The 22,488-nt window shown below is 37.4% G+C and overlaps 1 protein-coding gene across 1 annotated transcript; it reads left to right on the forward strand.

The window, feature by feature from the left end:
• Nucleotides 1–6,941: 6,941 nt before the first annotated feature.
• Nucleotides 6,942–11,232, forward strand: LOC133737446 (protein FAR1-RELATED SEQUENCE 6-like). Its single transcript, XM_062164992.1, has 4 exons — nt 6,942–7,002; nt 7,084–8,052; nt 8,143–8,474; nt 11,092–11,232. The coding sequence occupies exons 1-4, from the start codon at nt 6,942–6,944 to the stop codon at nt 11,230–11,232; spliced, it is 1,503 nt and encodes a 500-aa protein (XP_062020976.1).
• Nucleotides 11,233–22,488: the final 11,256 nt, after the last annotated feature.

The raw sequence follows: 22,488 nt of genomic DNA on the forward strand, positions 1-22,488 counted from the left end.
TTTTTTTAAATTTATATATATATATATATATATATATATATATATATATATATATATATATATTTATAGGAGAATAATTCTGTTTTGTATTTGTAAATTTTTACAAATGATACCTAAAGTAGGTTTTTTTTTTTTTTTTTTTTTTTTAATCTTAAAAATGAAAGAGTTCCATTAATCATATTTTTGTAATTGTAGTTCTCGCAAATGTGTAATCTGTTCAAGTAGCTTATTAAAACTGGCACTATAGAGACTTTGTTTATGAATCGGTCATAATCTGCTTAAGCTACAATCTAAAATTATACTTCTCAAACTTATGTAACTATGATCTATTACATTTTTTATCAGAATTACAAAAAGAATTGTTTAACAACTAAGCACTACATAAAAAATTGTTAACAACTAACAAATCCGATTCCCGCGGCATCGCGCGGTTGTCTTTTCTAGTGTATATAAAGGATGAATCATGGCTGAGGTCACGGTATGCATGAAAAAAATCATAATCAAATCAAGGTTAATAAAAAGAGGAAGACAGAGCACTACCTACCTTGCCGCTGCCAACAACTCACGTCAAATCAAGGTCTCAGGAGGCGCAGCCAGTAGCAGCAGATTCCTGTCAGAAAATAAAGAGAAAAAAAGTAAGCCCAGGCTGCATCTATCTAGATTACTAACGAAGAACGAAGAAACAAGCAAAGATAAATCACTTTAATTGCTTGATATAAAGAATTGAGGGATGCAAGCAGTCGAGCCTTAGAGCAAGTTCACCCGTTGAGTCACCGGGTCACCTACTATTCACTGCTTTTTAGTGTATATTTTCATTATCTGGGTCACGAAATACACTGTGCCTGTGACCCAGGGCACGAAATACACTGTGCAGGTCACCATGGTGACCCAGAACACTGTACAGGGTGACCCAGGGCATGAAATACACTGTGCTCGTGACCCAGAGTGTGAAATTAACACTAAAAAGCATTGAATAGTGAGTGACCTGGTGACCCAACGGGTGAACTTGCTCTTACAGTCGCTGTTATTGAAGAAGACAGGTTTGACAATCAAGTGTGAGGAGGCCGTTCTTTTATATGAAAAGGCTAGGGTTTCTCACTTCATTAATTTCCTAGTTGAGGCTAGGAAAATATGGCAAGAATTCTAAATTTTCTGCTATATATGGCACCAATATATTGATTGCTGAAATTTTGTGAATGAATATTTTATTCAGAAAAAAATCAAGGATTTATTCCATAAATATTTAACAGAAAAATACTCCTATATCATGAGCTTCGTCACCTGCCTATTTGGGGTCCTTGCCATATTTGCAAAATTAAATCTTGACTGCAAGAGAATGTGTAAATTAAATCAAGATTTCGGAAGACTCTCTGCAATTTTAAATCAAGATTCCAAAGGAATCTCTGCAACTTCGGAGTTCTAGAAGTTGGCTACAATGAAGCAAATTGCCGCGCCAAGTTATGAAAAAAAAAAAAAAAAAATGAAGTCAAATTCAAACTTCAAGTCACACCTCCAACACGTGACAATATGTTTATGGCGCACCTTGAAGTGGGGGCATTTGTAGACACCAAAAATTTAATGAAAATAAAATTCATTAAATAATTCGGTCAACACTTGAAATTATGACTGAACAAATTTAGTCGGCATGTGGGTCCCACAAAATGTGCACGTGGCTTATGAGTAAGCAAAACCAAGCGGACTCAGGGAATGACACGTGGCGGTATACAAAAAGTCCGACGGCAATAAATAAATTTGTTCCGACTTAATCAGCTGATGTTAAAGCGGATCAATCAAATTAAATCAATTGATTCCGAGTCAAATCAAGTATTAAATTTCGTATGCTGATTAGATGTCAATTGATAATCAAGATGAAAATCAGTCATCAAATTAATTGGCTAATTCCTTAATAGTCGTGATTAAATCAGTTAATTAAAGCTGATTGATTTTATTATGCTATTAATGAAATACAATTAAAATCAGCCATCAAATTGATTGGATAATTCCTTAATAATCGTGATTAAATCAGTTAATTAGGGGTGATTGATTTGATTACGTAATTAAGGAAAATACAATTAATTACGTGTCATCAAGGCATTCCAAATTGAGAGAGGCGCTGACACTATAAATACCCCCTCTCAAATCAAGAGGGGGACTTCAGCCAAAAAGAAGAAGAGAATACTCTCAAAATTTCTGAAGCCTCCCAAGCTCGTGTGAAGAACCCTCAAGCTGCCAAATAGCTGGTTCCTCACCAATCTCAAGTCAAAGCGTTCGTCACGTGTCGACTCTCGTGATCATCGTACCACTCAAGATCAAGCGTTAAGCCCTTGAGCGAAATTCATCGTCGGAGATAGAATCAGAGGATTACCAAAGATTGTAACCCGCACTTAAATTAATAAAATTATTATTTTTTGTACACGCGTCTGCATTCTATTTGTTTTCAGATTTTCGTGTTTACAGCAAGTGTATAGCCTACTGGGTGGCTTTAGCATTATAAGAAGTACATGATCAAGCCATCATTCTACTGCAAGTTTCCTGATCAACGATAGGATGTAGTAGCAGTGGAAGTCTTTGTATCCAAGAGACATGTGCAGTAGGTGTGTGAAAAGAACAAGCTTGGGATATGATCACCAGAACATCGAGGTGAGGAGCCGAAGAGATGGATCAAGTGGGCATCAAGCTAACTGAGTTGCAGGGGAGAAAAGCATAATTAATTCAAGTTACAGGATCATTCTTTCTTCTTTGTCAAAGGAGCTGCAGAAGAAATGGTAAAGAGGTGGTTTTTGGCTTTATATGCTCAATATGTGGCACACTTGGTGGCTAGTGACTAAAAAGCTCCAATCTAGATCATCATGCTCTATGTTATTAAACAAAATGTTGCGGGGGGAGTAAAGAGAAGCACAGGTTTGACTGACAACTCTTATTGCCAGACTGTGGCATGTGTAGAAGAAAGAAAATCATGAACATATTTATATGGATTAAATACTTGTTACTCCTCAAACTTTTGCCTGAAAAACAGTTTAGTCCCTCGCCTTTCAAATTAAACTGGATAGTCCTTATTCTCTCTAATTCTCACACAACATGTCCAAAACAGGTCTAAAATGACTATTCTACCCCCAAGATCATTTTTTTTATTTTTTTCTCTTTTTTTTTTTTTTAAATTTCTCTCTCTTTTTTTATTTATTTTTTCTGCTTTTCTCTCTCTCCCTCTCCACATATCGATCTTGTCCTCTTCATCTTCTTCTTCAACTCTCCAGAACCCACCACTAAATGGGTCTTCGACTTCGGAACCCTCACCCTCAGCAGCCTCAAGCTCCTCCTCCCCCCCCCCCCCCCCCAAAATATCTGGTACGGATCGCCACCTTCGTCAGGATGAAGGTCACAGCCTTGTGTGTTGTTATTGGATCCGGTGACGACATTCACACTCTGGAATTTTAGATCCCACAAAATCTCAGCAATTTCATAATTCTCTCACAAATTCGAAAAAGGATTCGATTTTTTACCTTCCTTTCTCAATTTCCAGCTTCAAAGTCTCAATTTCGTCTCTAATGGCTTCGATTTGCTTCGACTCGTCGGAGCGAGCCCTCTCAATCTCTCCTTGGATCGTGTTCAACTCGGTCGCGAGCTCCATCCGCGACGTGCTCAAGTCCTCGATGTCGTTCCGGACCAGAGTCAACTCGGCGTTCATGGCGTCCAGGTTGCGGAGCTCGTCGTCCAGCTTCAACGACCTGTCGTAGACCTCGCGCACGTCGACGTTCCTCTCGGATTTGATTTGGCCGGCGACGGCCTTTAGGTTGCGGAGGTCGCTCTGAGCGGCGGTGAAAAACTGGCCGTGAAAAAAAGCTCTGGAATTCCTTCAAGCTCGTGGGAGGTGCTTTGGAGGTAGTAGACTGGACGACAGGGACGTACCATATTTTTTTTGGGGGGGCGGAGGGGGAGTTTTAGGGGTTTCGTTTTAGGAGGATAGAGAGGAAGAGCTGAGAGAGAGAAGTAGAAAAAAATAAAATAAAAAAATAAAAAGAGAGAAAAATTGAAAAAAAAAGATGAAGTGAGGGTATAATAGTCATTTTAGGCCTGTTTTGGACCTGTTGTGTGAGAATTAGAGAGAATAAGGACTATCCAGTTTAATTTGAAAGGCGAGGGACTAAACTGTTTTTCAGGCAAAAGTTTGAGGAGTAACAAGTATTTAATCCTATTTATATCTTTCTGCATATGGTTAGCTCAAGAGCATAATCATGAAATTATGTTGTACATGGAAAGAATTTTTTTATTTGTTTGGCCAAATTCTGTGGCCATAAGCTTTTGGACGTTCTTGTTTTTTCTTGGTTCATGCTTGGGGGGCAACAGAGCTGACGAGGTCCAGAGTTTGATGAAGAGGATGGGTTGGGTTGGCGGCGGCGGCGGTGGAGGGTGATAGGAGAAGCGGAGTTCGGCAGGGATCGGGAGTTAGGGTTGGCGGCGAGGTCGAGGCAGGAGATGAGGGACTTGAGGGAGGGGTCGCGGTCGATGAAGGCGGGGAGAAGGAGAGGAGAGGATATCGGTGGGGTTAGTGATGGTTTGGGTGGTGGAGAAGGAGAGGAGAGAGAGGTGGTGGAGAGAGAAGAAGAAGAGTCAGGTTGAAGAAGAAGAAGAAGAAAAAGAAATGAATTAAATAAAAAAGAGGGTAAAAAGTCTATTTTGCCCTTTTTTTTTGGCCCACGTGCTTGCCACGTCAGCAAACAAACGGAGCCGTTGGATTTTTTTGACGGAAGTATCACGTTGATGCCAATATAGGTCTTTAGGTATCACATTGATACTTTTGAGAATTCGGGTATCAAATTGGCATTGGCAGCATAGTTTGGGGATGGTACCTGAATTTTTCTCTTTTTAAAATGGGTAAATATTTAGGGATCCATAAGTCCATAACATTTTTTTCTGGAAATACTCCTTGAATGCCAAACCATGTTATGTCCTGCGTCAACTGCCTTCCAAAAGTTACTAAAGCCATTGATAAAGAAACTAAATCTTTCTTCTAGGGTAAGGATTGCATTCCCCCTCAGTTGCCTGGAACCAAATCTATCTGCCTAAATCCTTAGGTGGTCTGAGATCAGGTGATTTTGTTACAAATTCAACTAGGTATTTTTCTTAAACGATTATGTTTCTTTCAGTATTCGAGATTAGACTCATCAAGGGTTATTTTAACGTTGATTTCACAGAAAAATATTAAGAATCGAATTTATGGTCATTTTTCAAAGTTGACACAGAGAAAATAGATTTTCTGCTGACAGAAATAAGGAACGTGTTGCAGTCATTGTTTGAAGAGCCAAGTGATTTGTTTTAGTCTTAAAATTTTTCTAGAATGTTTCTCTTTGCGTCCACTTCCTGGGATAAAAGTTTTATGAATTTATCATTTGAAATTATTTTTATAAAATTCGTCCTAGCTGTTTAGGTGGAGAGGCTTATTTTGGCAACTGTTTTGATTTTTGAAGACAACTTTTGGGGTTCGGAAAAAACTGATTTCACTCCCAAATTTTTACAATATGCTAAGTATTGAGTCTTAAATAGATTTGACAAATTGCAACAATTTTCTTTTCATATTGAATCCTGTGGAATTTTCGGAAGAGTCATTGTTGGTGAAGGTCTTGTTTCCTAGCAACAACAGAGGTCGGATTTGGAATATTATTTGGACAAGTTTTTAGCATTCTTTTCACTTGGTATTTTTACGGTAGATACTTGAGTATGTCTAGTTTAATCCTGTAAATTTTCAAGGGTTTTGGTTAATGATTGTATCAAGTGAGATTTTTCCTTTGGACGTAGGTCCTGCCAGATTTCTTTTACCGCAGGATATAAGGTTCTAGTTCATGTCTCATTTTGAGTTTTTGTTTGCTTTAGGCCGAGAAACCGCAACTTAGGACGCTGCACCAGTTGCTTGTATAGCCTAGTTAGTTGAGGTAAGTAACTTTTGTTTGCTCTGGAACCATGATATGTATATTATGGATGATATGTTACTATATTTATTATACACTTATGATTTTGAGTGCACCATTATTGTTTTTCTTGTGATTGCTTTGGCTTATGCTAGTACATGTGCATCATGCAAAATTTGATAGTTTTTGAAAGAGATTTCCCCTAGGTACTCTCTTGGCATATCAATACCAGTAAGCTGTCTGGGGACAAATCTGTTTTGTAAGTGCAAGTTATGCATGTTCTGTCTTTGCAGGTTCTGCATTGTCTGTTATATGGCCCACATAGTGGGTTCATCACCTACTAGGTGACATGTGTCTCCCACCTTTGATAAGTTTGGGTCTCACTGGTATGTTATGTCTAGAGGGACCTAGAAAATTTAGTTTGATTTGTTTTGAGTGCAGTCCTTGTACTGTGCATTTTACTATAGGGGGGGGGGGTGAAATTTGCACACCCAAAATTGCAAATCACACCCCCTTTTATTTTTTTAATAATATTTCATCCCAAAGCTTTTTGCACTTCCTAGAATACTCTCAAAAGTCAGATTTTCTTTTCTTTTCTTTTTGGGTTTTTTCTTCTCTCTTTCTCTCTCTCTCTCTCTCCAAAATCACGACAACAATCTTCCTCCTCTCTTTCTTCTCCAGACAACGACCTCTTCTCCATTGAAAATTGGTCAACCTCAACCCTTCTTCTTTCTAAACCAGGTGACAATCTCACCTTTTCTCTTTAATATCTCACTATATCTACTCTAATTTCATGTTTAACTCCGCTTTTCTCTTCTGCAATTCAATCTTTCTTACTGTTCCTTCTCTTCTGGCTCATATCAAATTGCACAAGTTTCTTTCTTTATGATTTGTGGGTAATATGTTTGCTGATAAGTTGAGAAATTTGGAGTCCTTATTGCTTTTCGAAATCCTTTCGAAATTTGGAGATTGAAAAAATTAGGTTTTATGCCCAAGATCAGTTGCTGACGGTTGCAAATTTCTCTGTCTTCAGATGATATGGAAGAAAACTTACAATCAAATCACCCGTCTAGTATCATTGAACTCCTCATTGTCAATGGTAAGTATTATGTGCTATCACTTTTATTATGTTTAGAGTTAATTATTTGGACTGAATTGTTTTTCTTTGATTTACTTGAAGGCCCCTCTATGATTGATGTTTCTGATAAATTCCTCTCATTATTGACGAATTTTTTTGAAAATCGAGAAGACCTTGTCAGTGCTATTCATAAGATTGGGTTGCTGCAAGGGTATGTTATGGTAATCAAAAGATCTAAAAGCAATAGATATGTGGCTATTGGTTGTGATAGAGGTGGTTGTTATCGAACCTGCTCTGCACTTGAGGAGAAGAGAAAGAATTCAGCTTCTCATCGGATAGATTGCCCTTTCAAAATTTTGGGAAGAAGGACAGCTGAAGGGTTGTGGAAGGTCGAGATAAGTAGCTTGTTACATAACCATGAGCCTTCCACTGACATGGCTGGACATCCATATTGTCGTCTGTTTACTAAAGAGGAAGCCTTACAAGTTGAACAAATGAGTCGGGCTGGCATAAAACCACGTCAAATTCTCTCTTCCCTTCGACAAAGTAATCCTGATCTTCTAGCTGTTTCGAGAAATATATATAGCAAGACAGCTCAGTTTAGGAGAGAGAGTCTAGGTGGAGGTTCAATTATTCAAGCATTATTAGATGAGCTTGGTGGTGCTGGTTTTTCTCATAATGTCAAATATGATCACTCTGGTCATTTGACTCATTTATTCTTTGCTCATCCCACTTCCATTGAGTTGACTAAAAGCTACTTTAATGTCTTTGTGATGGATTGTACTTATAAGACAAATAAGTACAAGATGCCATTACTTGAGATTGTAGGAGTGTCGAGCTTCAACACATCATTCTATTCGTGTTTTGTTTTCATGCAAAAAGAGGAACAACAGGATTATCAGTGGGCTCTTGAAATGTTCAGTAAGTTATTGGGAGATGTTAAGCATCCATTGGCGATTATAACTAATAGGGAGTTGGCATTAATGAAAGCAATACAAGTTGCGTTTCCGATGACTCCTAATCTTTTATGCATACGGCATATTGAAAGAAATATTCTTGCACATTGTAAGGGTCAGTTTAAGGAAGATGCAGATTGGGTTGGTTTTATGTCTTCTTAGAGTTCTCTTGTAAAGTCTTGGGACGTGTCAACGTTTAATGAAGCTTGGAACCGTTTTCAAATTGAGTACAAAGACTATGATTTCGTTCTGACTTACATTGACAATACTTGGCTTCCATGGAAAGGGAGGTTTGTATTTGCATGGACCGGACAGATTTCACACTTTGGTAATAATATTACTTCTAGAGCAGAAGGTGCACATGGAACCTTAAAGAAATATCTTCAAGTTTCTACTGGTGCTCTCCGTGAAGTGAAGGAAAATATTTGTCTTGCTATTCAAAATCAGTTTCAAGAAATTAGAACTCAACTTGCAAGTGAAAAGATTCGTGTTCCTCAAAAGCTTTGCATCCCTTTCTTTAAAGAGGTTATTAATAAGGTATCTTTCTATGCTTTGTTTGAGTTACAAAAGCAATATTTGTTGGCAAATACCAAAGACTATTCATCCCAATGTAAGGGCCAGTATTCCTAAACCATGGGTCTTCCATGTGTGCGCATAATCAAGGAGATGAATATTGAAGTGCTGCCTTTAAATCAAATTCATGAGCAATGGAGGATTGGCACAAGATCATTCACTAATGATCATTGTGCAACCTTGGATCATGAAGATCCATTTAGTAGTCTTTTATCTGAGGTTAAAGAGAAGTATGAAAAACAACCGCTTATGCAAAAAGAAAATACCATAAGGCAGCTTTCTTAGATTCTTGGTGCATCTTGTCCTTTAATTATTGAACCTACTCTTCAACCTCACAAAGGTCGTCCGGTAGGATCAAATAAAAGAAAGGAGACTAGCTCTACAAGGCGGGAACCTTCATATTTTGAGAGAGTGGAGAAGGCACCTCGAAAATGTAGTAGCTGCGGTAATATTGGCCATTATCGTAACAAGTGTCCATCAATTAATAAGTCTACCGCACTGGGAACACAGTGAGCTAAAGGTCACGGCTTTTTTTGGGTTAATCAGAATTTTTTGTTTATTTTCTTTCTTTCTTTTGGTTGACGCATTCTGATTTATTTGTTATGCATTTTGAGGAATTCTGAATTGGTTGCTAAATTGCTGTTTTTTGTTATGCATTTTGAGGTTAGGCAAACTGAATTCTATGATTCACTTTGTTTGCTGGATTGGCCCCTCATTCTTTTAGTTTCTAGTAGTCTTTTTGTTATATATATATATAACTATATTCGGGTACTAAGGTTATATGCTTGACTCCTATTTTAGTGTTATTGGATCTCTTTGTCTTTGTGAAGGCTTAGTGTGAAAGAAAGACAAGCACCATCTGAGTCTTTAGTGTGAAATTCATGCTTATCTGCCTTTCCACTTAATTGAGAAACTGAAAAATTTGCACACCCGAAGCTTGGCTGGAGAGGTACATTTTCTGGGAGAGGAACTTGATTGAAATTAGTAATAATGGAGAGGGGACTTGGAAATAGGGTTGTGATATAGGGATTGGAAACTATAGTTGTTGCTTTGTAACATTGACCAGTGTCTTAGCCTTTGTTTTTTCTAATGATCGATTTGGCATCAATACATAGCATACCCTTTGTTCAAATTAAGCTGCACATTGATAATATAAATACTGCCCTTTGGCCTTTTGGGAGAGTGAAACAATACAACCGAAGAGGATTAACTACATAGTTTATTGTAGCCCTTATTCTATGTCAGTAATTAGAACATGTAGTTAATCTTGATCATCTTGTGATGTGGTAATTGGTGGTATGTATTGATTGGATTGTTGTCTCAATTAAACTTTCTTATTGAAATCTAGTTGCAACTTACTGCATGTGTTTCAATTTAAATGATTAATGTAAGCTGACTCTTTGTCTGCATTTTGCTTCTTTTTGCAGAGAGCAGGAAGCTTTTCGTGCAACATGGCTTGGACTATGTTCTTTTTATATCTCTCACAGCATAGGAGAGTTTTGTAGATGACATATTATTAGGGGATTTGAGCTATGTAATTGGTAGAAAAAATTTAGGATTTGAGCTATGTATCTTTTTGAAGTCAATGGATATTGCTTCAGCAATGCAACTTTGCATACATTTATCATTTGATTGAAGACAAGCACACACATTAACAGTAACATATGTTACATGGAGCATGACCAATTCCCATCTGGTTTGGAAAGAGAAAAGTTTATCGACTTTTGAATGGAGAAGATGACCAATTTTCAATAGAGAATAGGTCGTTGTCTGAAGAAGAAAGAGAGGAAGAAGATTGTTGTCGTGATTTTGGAGAAGAGAAGAGAGAGAGAGAGAGAGAGAGAGAGAGAGAGAGAGAGAGAGAGAGAGAGAGAGAGAGAGAAGAAAAGACCCAAAATGAAAAGAAAAGAAAATCTGACTTTTTGAGGGTATTCTAGGAAGTGCAAAAAGCTTTGGAATGAAAAATTATTAAAAAAATGAAAGGGGGTGTGGTTTGCAATTTTTGGTGTGCAAATTTCACCCCCCTTACTATATTGTATATAAGTATGGAATGTCTTCCTGTTTGTTATACGTGATGTGTTATAGTCATTTACTGAGTTTATATCTCATTACTTCATTAGTAATTTGTTGTGGTTCCAGGTACTGAAGATGAATTGAATGCTTAGAAGACTTGGTAGCAGCTAGTGGTTGTGTTGGCATCCCCTAGAATAAAAGTTCAAGTTTCTTGTTTGAGATTGTTCTAAATTTTAGAATGGAGCTTCTGTTACCATTCTTTTCTTTAAGTTTTTATTTTCAAATTAACTAAAGTGTATTTTGAAGCTTTTCTTTATATCATTTTGACTTAATAAAAGTATAGTTTTCACCTCCAAATTTTGGCGCGTGATAGTTTGGTATCAGAGCCAAACGAACCTGTAGACATTAGGAATAATCAGTAGCGAGGACTAGTTTGCTGCCAAGTCTATAGGTTTGGTTTTGTTTAGTTGTCCTAACTCATCTCTGTTTGAGTTGTTTTAGTTATTAATTGGACTTGCACTTAATTATGCCCCTTGGATTTTGTTTGTTATTATATTTTGCAAACTAGGAATTAGTCATGTCGGGCAGAGGAAGAGGTAGAGGCCAGCATGGACTAGAAGAAGATTTCAGTGGCCCTAATGCTATGCAAGATTTCTTTATGATGATGACTACTTGGGGAAACAACATGAACAAGGTGCTAGAGGAGTGAACAAAGTGGTTGAGCACTTTAGAAAAAATAATCCACCTATTTTTGATGGACACGGAGATGCACTTGCTACTCAAGAATGGGTTAATGAGTTGGAGAGCATCTTCAGGCTTATGGAATGTACTGATACACATAAAGTCACATGGCAATTTACATGCTGAAGAAGGATGCTAGACATTGGTGGGATACTATGCGTAGAGCCCACAACATTGATGTGAATCCTATTAGTTGGGTGAGATTCAAGGAGTTATTTTATGATAAGTATTTCCCTGAGCCATTGAGAGCAGACAAGGAATCTGAGTTTCTGTTGTTGAAAATGGAATTAATGCCTTACCCAGAGTATGAGAGGAAGTTTAAGTCACTATCAAGGTTTTCTCCACATCTTGTGGATACTAAGGAGCGCAAAGCAAGGGGATTTGTGCAAGGTCTTAGGTCGGATATCAAGAGAGCTGTGGAAGTCCTTGATTTGCGTACATACACAGAAGTGGTAAGAAGAGCTCAAATTATTGCTAAGCATGATGTGTCGGTGGCTACTAGAGAGATAATTGACAAAGACAAGGGTTCAGTACAAAAGAGACCATGTGAAAGTGGTAGCCAAGTAGTGGTCCAAAATCAGGTTGGAGGAAATAAGAGGCCTAGAACGGGTGACGTAAGTAGCAGTACCTTGCAAACTTGTCAGACTTGTGGGAAGAAGCATGTGGGGTTATGCCATAGAAACATTGTCAGACTTGTGGGAAGAAGCATGTGGGAAAATAGGACACTTCATACAAAACTGCCCTGACACGAAGAATGGTCAGGAGGATACTCACGCCAATAACAAGACTTCAGGAAGGGTTTTTGCACTATCAAGGAAGGAGGCTAAAGCATCGCCATCTGGGGTGGCAGGTATCATTTCCATACTCTTACTCTATTTGATATAGGATCTACTCATTCTTTTGTCCTCCTTTTTGTTTGTTACTAAGCTCAAATTGAAACCTATAGACTTAGATTGTGAAATTTGCATGACTATTCCTTCAAAGGGAAGTTATTTGAAAATAGAATGCTTAGATCTTGTAAGTTTTCAATAGAGAGTAGAGAATTTAAGTAATGCCTGGTGACTGCTCTTGTCATAGTTCTTCCTTCAAACTCTTGCAACTATGACACTATATAATATATGCTGATGTATCTCATAACGGAGATGGTTGTGTGCTCTTGCACGAGGACAAGGTGAGAAATGTAGAATTTTCACGAACGACAGATCTCTTTAGTATTTCTTCACTCAGAATGAGGTGAACAAGAGGCAAAGGTTGTTGACAACAGCTGGAAAAGGAGTACGAAATGTATGTCAGATTTCGGGGACGAAATTTTTTAAGGTGGGGAGACTATGATATCCACCAATTTACTTAGTTAGTTTTGTGGGCCTTGTTGTTGCAGACCTTATTTGTTTTGGTAGTGTGAAATATATATTTTTATATTTTTATGAGACTTCAGTTTATTTTTGTAAGGTCAGTTTTAAGGTTAATTAGTTATTTTAGTAAAAGAAAAATAGGAATTTTACACTAGTTGTTACAAAGAGGTTGTGTTTACTTAGAAGTTTGAAATAAACTGAACTTATGAGTTTTGAGAGAGAAGAAAAGTCTTTTAGACGTGTTTAAAGTAGGAAAAGAAGAGAGAACAACGTCTGTGTGCAAGGATAGAGAAAGGAGAAAATAGGTTAGGCTGCGCTGACTAGAGAATTAACCACAGAGGCTTGAGACAAAGTATCAAGTCTGAGATCAGGTGCTTTTGTTACAATTTCAATGAGGTATTTTTCCTTAAACAATTATGTTTTTTTCAGTATTCGAGATTAGACTCATCAATGATTATTTTGGTGTTGATTTCACATAAAAATATTAAGAATCAAATTTATGGTGATTTTTCAAAGTTGACACAGAAAAAATAGATTTTTTGCTGACAGAAATTAGGAACGTTTCTCTTGGCGTCTACTTCCTGGGATAAAAGTATTATGAATTTATCATTTGAAGTTATTTTTATAAAATTCATTAACCATCTGAACCTAGCTGTTTAGGTGGAGAGACTTATTTTGGGTTCTGGATTGAACACAGCTTTTGGGGTTTGGGAAAAACTGATTTTGCTCCCAAATTTTTACCTTATGTTAAGTATTGAGTCTTAAATAGATTTGGCAAATTTCAACAAATTTTATTTCATATTGAATCCTGTGGAATTTTTGGAAGAGTCATTGTTGGTAAAGGTTTTGTTTCCTGGTAGCAACAGAGGTCGGATTTGGAATATTATTTGGACAAGTTTTTAGTATTCTTTTGACTTGGTATTTTTATGGTAGATACGTGAGCATGTCTAGTTTAATCCTGTAAATTTTCAAGATTTTGGTTAATGATTGTAGCAAGTGAGATTTTTCATTTGGACGTAGGTCCTGCCAGATTTCTATTACCGCAGGTTATAAGGTTCTAGTTCATGTCTCATTTTGAGTTTTTGTTAGCTTTAGGCCGAGAAACCGCAACTTAGGACACTATACTAGTTGCTTGTATAGCCTAGTTAGTTGAGGTAAGTAAGTTTTGTTTGCTCTGAAACCATGATGAATATATTATGGATGATATGTTACTATATTTATTATACACTTATGATTTTGAGTGTACCTTTTTTGTTTCTGTTGTGATTGCTTTGGCTTATACTAGTACATGTGCATCATGCAAAATTTGATAAGTTTTTGATAGAGATTTCCGCTAGGTACTCTCTTGGCATATCAATACCAGTAGGCTGTCTGGAGACAAATCTGTTCTGTAAGTGCAAGTTATGCATGTTCTGTCTTTGTAGGTTCTGCATTGTCTGTTATATGGCCCACATAGTGGGTTCGTCACTAACAGGTGACGTCTGTCTCCCACCTCTGATAAGTTTGGGTCTCATTGGTATGTTATGTCTAGTGACCTAGAAAGTTCAGTTTGATTTGTTTTTAGTGCACTCCATGTACTATGCATTTTACTATATTGTATATAAGTATGAAATGCCTTCCTTTTTGTTATACGTGGTGTGTTATAGTTATAGATTGAGTTTATATCTCATTAGTAATTTGTTGTGGTTCCAAGTACTGAAGATGAAATGAATGCTTAAAAGACTTGGTAGCAGCTAGTGGTTGTGTTTAGAGTTTAGAAAAAAAGTTCAAATTTCTTGTTTAAGATTGTTCTAAATTTTAGAATGGAGCTTCCGTTACCTTTCTTTTATTTAAGTTTTTATTTTCAAATTAACTAAAGTATATTTTGAAGCTTTTCTTTATATCATTTTGACTTAATAAAAGTACAGTTTTCACGTCCAAATTTTGGGGCATGACAAAAATAACCTTGGTCGAAGGACAAAAAGAGCACAACGCGCATATGTCCTAAGTAACATGTTTCTTGATTCTCCCTGATACGCTAAAAGCAAGCGTATAATTTAACCCTGAAAATATCGTTAGTAGTATAAGAAAATAGGGATCGTTCTATTCCGGGGATTGAGGGTACACCTGTCATTGTCAAACAATTAAACAATTAAAATTAAAACAAAGTATAATATTCACAAAGATATTCACAACTATAAACATTTTACACGAAAAAGGGGGGGATTTTGTGTTTGGTTTTCCGAAAATAAAACTAAGTTAACAAAACAATTAAAATGCAAAAACATAAAAATACAAATGGAATGAGAGAACAAAGATCAAAACCGACAACCATGATTAAAATTGATTCAAACTCTAACATTGTTCATCAAAGTCATGCAAGAGGAGTTGATCATGTGAAACGTTAAAAGCAAACAATTTCCCATATTTTACTTTTCAATGCTAATTAATCTAAGTGAAAGCACAAAGACCAATCCTATCAAACATGCATTCAAGCCCTAGAAAGCTAGTCAATCATGACATGTTCAACGCAATAAACACCTAGAAAGGCTATCAACTCAAGTGTGCAACTTAGTATGAAAAAGTCCACCTAATTGCAATTCTCTTTGATTAAATCCGATTTTTGCACAAAACCTTTACTACTTATCGATTTAAGAACACAAAACCAAAAAGTTGATTCATGTTCTTAAATTCGTAGCACCAATCATATAAAAACCCTAAAAGTTTCGAACCATTTAAGATTTAAATACAAAAGAAATCTATCATGCAAAATTAATCAAACACTCACACAAAAGCAACAATGAATCGCAATATAAGAATCTGAAAATTCTCAATTAATCATAAAAATTCCAGAAATAATACTTTGTTCAAACATATATATCAACTAGTTCATAACCAACGAAATTCAAAGCAAAGGTTACAAAGGAGAATCGGATTACACCGTGGATGAAGATGAGATGGATGATTCACGTTGTGGTTTCTTGAAACTCGAAAGCAAGCTTCAAGGATGGGGATGAATGGTGATGCTCATGGCTTCTTCTTCTTCTTTGGCCTTGCTTGAACTCGTGGAGATGACTAGAGGATGGAGAGAGGACTTCAAAAGCTCACGGCAAAGAGAAGTATTTTCTGATTTTTCTAAAGTCTAAAAACAAAAGGAGGGGGAACCCTAGACGTCTTCATTGAGAGAGTATATATAGGGAACGGCCAAACTTGATGCCCAAGCCGTGAATTTTCTGCTTTATTTTCCAAGGAATTAAATAAATAATTCCACATAACTTCCACCAATGAGAAATTGCCAAGTAAGCCCTAGTGTGTCATCCAACCAATCACAAAACTCCATAGAGATTCCCTAATATATTCTTGCCGAAATTCCTTGATAATATTCTGATTTTCTTCTCTTATTTCGGCCAAAATATACTTAGGGTTTCTAGGAATGAATCTAGACGCCATTTGGTGCTTTTCTTGATGTCCACACTTTTTCTTTCCATAAACTCCACCCTAGAAAATCTCTTTGCCGAAATCTCTAGGGTTACTTCATGATTATCACGGCAAACTCCTTCTTTTCCTCTTGGCTTGGACGGCAAGAGTCTCCTAGGGTTTATCTTTCCATTAAAATTGCCTTAGAAAATCTCTTGCGTAATCTTTTATTTTTTTCTTGATTTTTCACGCCACTTTTCTCTCCTCCCTTTGGTTTTCACGGCAAAGCATATCTAGGGTTTCATCCTTGCGTCACAAACCCTAATTCCATGGGCTTTCATGGGCCTTGATCCATTTTGCCGAAAATCCACTTCAACTTGTAGGGTTCTTGGGCCTTGTTGCTTCAACTTCAAGCCTTGTCTCCCTCCAACGTCAAAACACATTATTTCTCCATTTCTTTTTCATAGTAACGTTGGAAACTTGCTTGGGAAGCCTTCCTCCATTTCGCAGGATTTCCTTGTTGGACTAGGAAAGCTTATTTCTTCATTTCTGCTCAATTGTGTGGCCCATTTTGTCTCATATTCGCTTGCCTTGACGTTCGCAAGCTCCTCTTTCCATTCGTGAGTTCATTTCCACTTTTTAGCTCGGAGGTCCTGAAAATAGAAACTATACTGAAAATAGAAACTTACTAAAAATGAAAAATAGAAACTTTCCTAAACTGAAAATGGAAACTTGCCAGAAATGAGAAATGGAAACTACAAAAATAGAAACTTTATACAAATAGGAACTTTCCTAAACAGAGTTTTAATAAGGAAAGAACGCAGAAAATGTTGGGAAAAGCAAGTAAAACGTCGCATTAAAATGCTCCTATCACTCCCCCTGATTGAAATCTTCCCCTGATCCTTGCATGTGTCACTTGATAGCTTCGAGAGTCATCTCAATCCAATCCCTTCCACTAACTTCAGGAAAGTACACTTAGGTAGAGATTTGGTGAATAAATCAACCAAGTTTTCATCAGATCGAATTTGCTTAACTGCAATTTCTTGATTCTTTTGAAGCTCATGAGTGTGGAAGAACTTTGGTGCGATATGCTTAGTCTTGTCACCTTTGATGAATCCTTCTTTAATCTGGGCAATACAAGCAGCATTATCTTCATAAATGATTGTTGGATTGTTAGTTACTGAAGGTAAATCACAGGTGCTTCGAATATGGCGAATCATGGATCTTAACCAAAAATATTCTCGGTTAGCTGCATATAATGCAGTTATTTCTGAATGATTAGAGGAAGTTTCCACATGTTTGCTTAGATGATCACCATGAAATTGCTATGTCTCCACAAGTAAAAACATATCCTATTTGAGAGAGACCTCTACGTGGATCAGAGAGATATCATGCATCAGCATATCCAACAATTATGGGATTATCCACAGATTTATTTGTATAAAATAAACACATATCTGTTGTACCAGAAAGGTATATCTGTTGTACCAGAAAGGTAGTGTAAATAAACACATAGAGTATATATAGGAGGACGTCCCAAAGCCTCTCCCAATTCGTTTCTACTTGATTCTCCAAGTTTGTGTTGATTTAGGACTTTGTTGACACAAAACAGATTCTCGGCCAGATTGACCTTCGTGTACTAAATCGGCCATAACTTCTTCTAGAAAATTGATATCGATAAAACGTAAAAGGCTCTGTAAGCTAGACATCCGTAGCTTTCCAACCATATAAATATCATAATTTTCCGAGCTCTGAGATTTTTTTGGAACTTCGTTGAAGTTGACTGATCTGCACAGACAGATTTCCGAATCTGTAATGGATTTGACTTTAAAGCACAACTTGTGTCCATTTAGGATTTCTTTGCCATCACATGCCTCTCACATGTCCTTCACGCTACTTCTAGATGCTTCAAGAATACTCCTTTGGTTCTCCTAGCTTCCACAGGTCTCCTAGTATGAGTAGAACTCCATATGCAAGTAGGTTTCCTAGTCAAATTCTGCTTTCTTTTCTGCGATGCTTCTACACTCTTCTGGAACCTTCTTGAGTAATCCTTATCCAACAGGGAGTCCTTGTCACACTAGGTTTCCTTATCTGAGTAGAATTGGGTTTCCTTGTCCAAGTAGAACTCCTAGTCCAAGTCAGCTTCCGACTCATACTCCAACTGGGATTCATTTTCCTTGTCAAACTGGGAGAACTTTCATTTCTTCATTTCTTTCCATTTCTGAGCCACTTGTAGCATTTCTGGTCTTTGAAACTCCATTTTACTTACAAAACACTAACTAAGTTAAATTGATAAAGTTAAAGGAAATAACTTAGCAAAATATAGGGAGTTAAACATTATAAACATGACATTTATGCTCCTATCACTCACCGATGTCATTTTCCTCTTCTGTAGTTACAGAATCATGTTTTGTGGGTCGGACATTAATGTCTCGCCCAATATTCTCTTCAAGAGCGATTTCATCAGGATTCAAATGTGTCTTTGATTTTCTCTTTCTAGGAACTGAATCTTTTGAACCTAAAGTTCTGCCACGCTTCAGGCTTGCAGCAGATGGCTCATTAGCCGCCACATTATTTTGTCCAATTTGGATATTAATTCTTGCTGGTGCATTTATTGCTGGGATATGTGATCTTGTCACTTTTGCAGTGTCAGTGAATGCATCAGGCATTGTGTCAGCAATATTTTTGAGGTGCAGAATCCTTTGTACTTCAATTTCACTTTGTTTGGTATGAGGATCAAGATGAGATATAGTGGGTACATTCCACATTAATTCACGACATTCATTTATTGTCTTATCTCCCCCTAACAGCTGGAATATTGTCTCATCAAAATGACAATCTGCAAACTGTGCAGTGACAGTATCACCTGTCATGGGTTCTGAATACCGAATAATGGATGGTGAATCAAAACCAATATAGATTCACAATCGATGTTGAGGGCCCATTTTTGTACATTGTGGTGGTGCAATAGGCACATAAACAGCACAACCAAATGTTCGAAGGTGGGAGACATTGGGCTGGCTCCCAGAAGCAAGCTGTGTTGGGGAATATTGATGGTTAACTATGGGTCTCAATTGAATTAAAGCTGCTGCATGAAAAATTGCATGTCCCCATGCAGAAACTGGCATCTTTGTTTTGATTAGCAAAGTATGAGCTATTATTTGAAGTCGCTTAATAAAAGCTTCTACCAAACCATTTTGTGTATGAACATGAGGACCCCGAATGTTCAATTTCACTTCCCATAGACATGTAATAATCATCAAAGGTTTGAGATGTAAATTCATAGATCAACATTGTCTAGACAAATGGATTTGATAGAGTAGTCCGGGAATTGAGCTCGTAATTTAATTATCTGAGCAAGTAGTTTGGCAAATGCCACATTACGAGTAGACAAGAGGCAAACATGTGACCATCTTGTAGAGGCATCAACTAGGACCATAAAATTATCAAAATGGTCCACAAGATGGGTCTATATGTCCACAAATGTCCCATTGAATTCTTTGTAGAAAAGATAGGGATTCGATATATATCTTTGCATAAGATGGTTTAACCACCAATTTTCCTTGTGAGCAAGCTTTGCGAGGGTTGCTTGGCAAAACAATATGTTTAGTCATCAATGGATATCCATTGAAATTTGTAATGATCCTACGCATCATGGTTGATCTGGGGTGACCCAAACGATCATGACAAAGCATAAATGTATGCTGATTTTTGAACTGCTGGTTCACAATACAGTATATGCCTCAATTGGTTTAATGGTTGTGTAGTACAACCCAGATGATAGGGCAACAAATTGTTCCAATATCTGCTTTTGGCAGTTTTTATTGGACGTAATACAAAGATATCCATATGATTATCATTTGTAGTCTCAATGTGGTATCCATTTAAACGAATATCTCTAAAACTGAGGAGATTTCTTCTGGATCTCGAAGAGTACAAAGCCTCTTCGATAGACAATTGAGTTCCATTTGGTAGCCTATTGTGGGCTCTGCCAGAGCCTTCAATCAGGTCTGCAGGACCTGATATAGTGGTCACATTAGCTTTAGAAGGAATTAATGTGGAGAAATATGCTCGATCGCAAAGGATCATATGTGTAGTTGCACTGTCAGCAAGGCATATATCTTCTCCATCATTTGGGGAGCATCCAGAATTCATGTTCATGCCTTCACACAAAAAAAAAAAAATTAGAATAACTCAGGCATGAAAGATTATTTAACGGGATAGACGATAAAAGTTAATCATTAAATTAGTTATGAGAAAAAAATGATAGTCTCGCAAGTCAAAGTTAACTTGAAGTAATCCAAATATATAGTATGATAACTAATCATGTTCGTCATGGATAAAGACCACGTATCGATGTTTATCCGTGTAGATATATATGTTAATCAAATTGAATAACTTAGTTATAAGATATGGCTATAATGAAATCACGGTACTTGCTTACATTAATAAGTAGGATTAATTATCATAATTATTGCAAATATGCAAATCACATTGTTCCACAAAACAGGTTAAAGGAAATAAAACAGTAGGTAGAAAATTTTGGAAGATCAATCTTTAATTACTCACGTATATACCCATCATAATCATAACAGGTAAGGAAATCATACTATTCCCCACACGATATAGCAAAATGTCTAGAAAGAAAAAATTCTTCTTTATTGCCTTTCAAACTAGCTAGGAACAAAGCAAACTAAAAAAAAAATCAATCCAGACGCCTAAACAAAGGTGACTAATGTAGAAAGAAAATTGGAAAAATGCCTAAGCATAGGTTGGCAAGTAGTTGTTGTCAAGGACTCCACCACTAGTCATATCATCAAAATTGCTTCCATTGTTCACAAAAAAATCTGAGACATCAAGTGGAGTAGGCCTCATCATATGGCCCTTGGGCCCAAAGCTCGCCCGGCCCAGCCTTTCCATTAGGGAGGGCCGGCCCGACCCTTTCTAAAATAGGGTAGGGTATGGGTCATACAAATAAAGCTCGCCCCGATTGAGCCCGTAAGGGCTAGGCCCGACTCAATCCTAAAAGCCCGGCCTTAACCCGGCCCTCAAAAAATTAATATTATATTTTTATTATTTTCTATTACAATATTACATGTGTATAAAACTATAGAAGTTTTGATGAAGTATTTGTATCTGTCAATCTGTACAAAATGGGTCTCTTAAATCATTCTGGCTGTTTAAGGCCCAACCCAAATGTCGAAGTCCAACTCAAGTAGCCACTTTAGCAAAATCCTAACCTAGACGTCAAAACCTATCCCACTATCGAGTCATCGACCTAATCGAGTGTCTCTCAAAGACTCAAAAGCCGCCTCTCTCTCAAACTCTCAAAGTCTCAACTCTCAAACCTATACTTCTCCGCCGCCAGCCACCACATCCGGCCGTTTTGGACCAGCAGAGACTTGCGACTACTCTCCTTCAGAGTCCAGACCAGCAAACCTATCTTCTCCGCCGCAGATCGAGACTTGTTCTGATAGGCTTGCGATGAGTCGGACCGCAGATCGAGGAGTAGACGGAGTCGGCGACGCGAGCTTGTGAAGAAAGCTGAGGCTATGATGTTGACAGTGTCCTGTTCCGACCCGAGCTGAGGCAGTGGAGTAGGCGACGTCGATGCACAAGGTGTGGTCATGTGGACTTCATTCCCAGTCTTCGTTATGCATCCACCACCGACGCAGAAGGTGAGGACCTCGTTCTCGATTTTTGTTTGTTCTGGCCTTCTGGGTTTGAATATCTCTCTCTCTCTCTCTCTATCTCTCTCTCAATCTCACAGTTCTTCCTTGATCAAGCACTCTCAAAGCGAAAACAGAGACCAGTGATCTCCTCAGAGGCTCAGAGCTAAAAAAATGGTGACGTCGGGCTTATCCACTCGGTGAGGTAACCTATCATTCCCGTTCAGTCATACACTTGGTGTCTTGGTGATGTCGGTGATGTTATGTATTTGGTATTTGACTAATTGACAGTTTGACACTTTAGAGTTTATATAAAGCAACGGGCAAAATTTTCACAGATTCCCAAATTTTTGTTACCGTTGCAATAAAAATAGATCCGTTGGGAATAGATCCGTTTAGAATAGTTGATGTGGTTGGCCTTTAAATAAACCTAAACATCCCTTTATTTTCATCTTGATATTGAAATCTGTTCTGAACTAAGTGGTGGTAAGAGTATGAATATTAAACTCTGCTTATATCTGTACATTTCAAATTTACAATTCAGCATCCTTACCCTTTGCTTTTCTGTGTGTTACAAGTTTATGACAGTGGAAGAGATGGAAGCAGTAACAGACTTGGAAGGAGGAGGAATTGTATTTTCTGTTCAGTGACTAGTGGCTGTTGCATTTTGTTACATCAGACTTCAAGTAAACTTTGAACTTTCTCCTAATAGTGTAGTGTATGTACTTGTTGTATTGTTGGTGCACTTAGCGTTTTGTTAGCTTAATTCTCCCGAGTGTGATGGAGGAAATGTCTGAGTCAGTAACT

This window comes from Rosa rugosa, chromosome 3 (assembly GCF_958449725.1).
Source record: "Rosa rugosa chromosome 3, drRosRugo1.1, whole genome shotgun sequence".
NCBI classification, from domain to species: Eukaryota; Viridiplantae; Streptophyta; class Magnoliopsida; order Rosales; family Rosaceae; genus Rosa; species Rosa rugosa.

Bases quoted from the DNA above. Each gene is read 5' to 3' on its own strand.
- LOC133737446 (XM_062164992.1), top strand. From the start codon at position 6,942: ATGGAAGAAAACTTACAATCAAATCACCCGTCTAGTATCATTGAACTC. The intron at 7,003-7,083 runs GTAAGTATTATG...ATTTACTTGAAG, and splicing joins TGAACTCCTCATTGTCAATG to GCCCCTCTATGATTGATGTT. The intron at 8,475-11,091 runs GTATCTTTCTAT...TTTGCAAACTAG, and splicing joins TTAAAGAGGTTATTAATAAG to GAATTAGTCATGTCGGGCAG.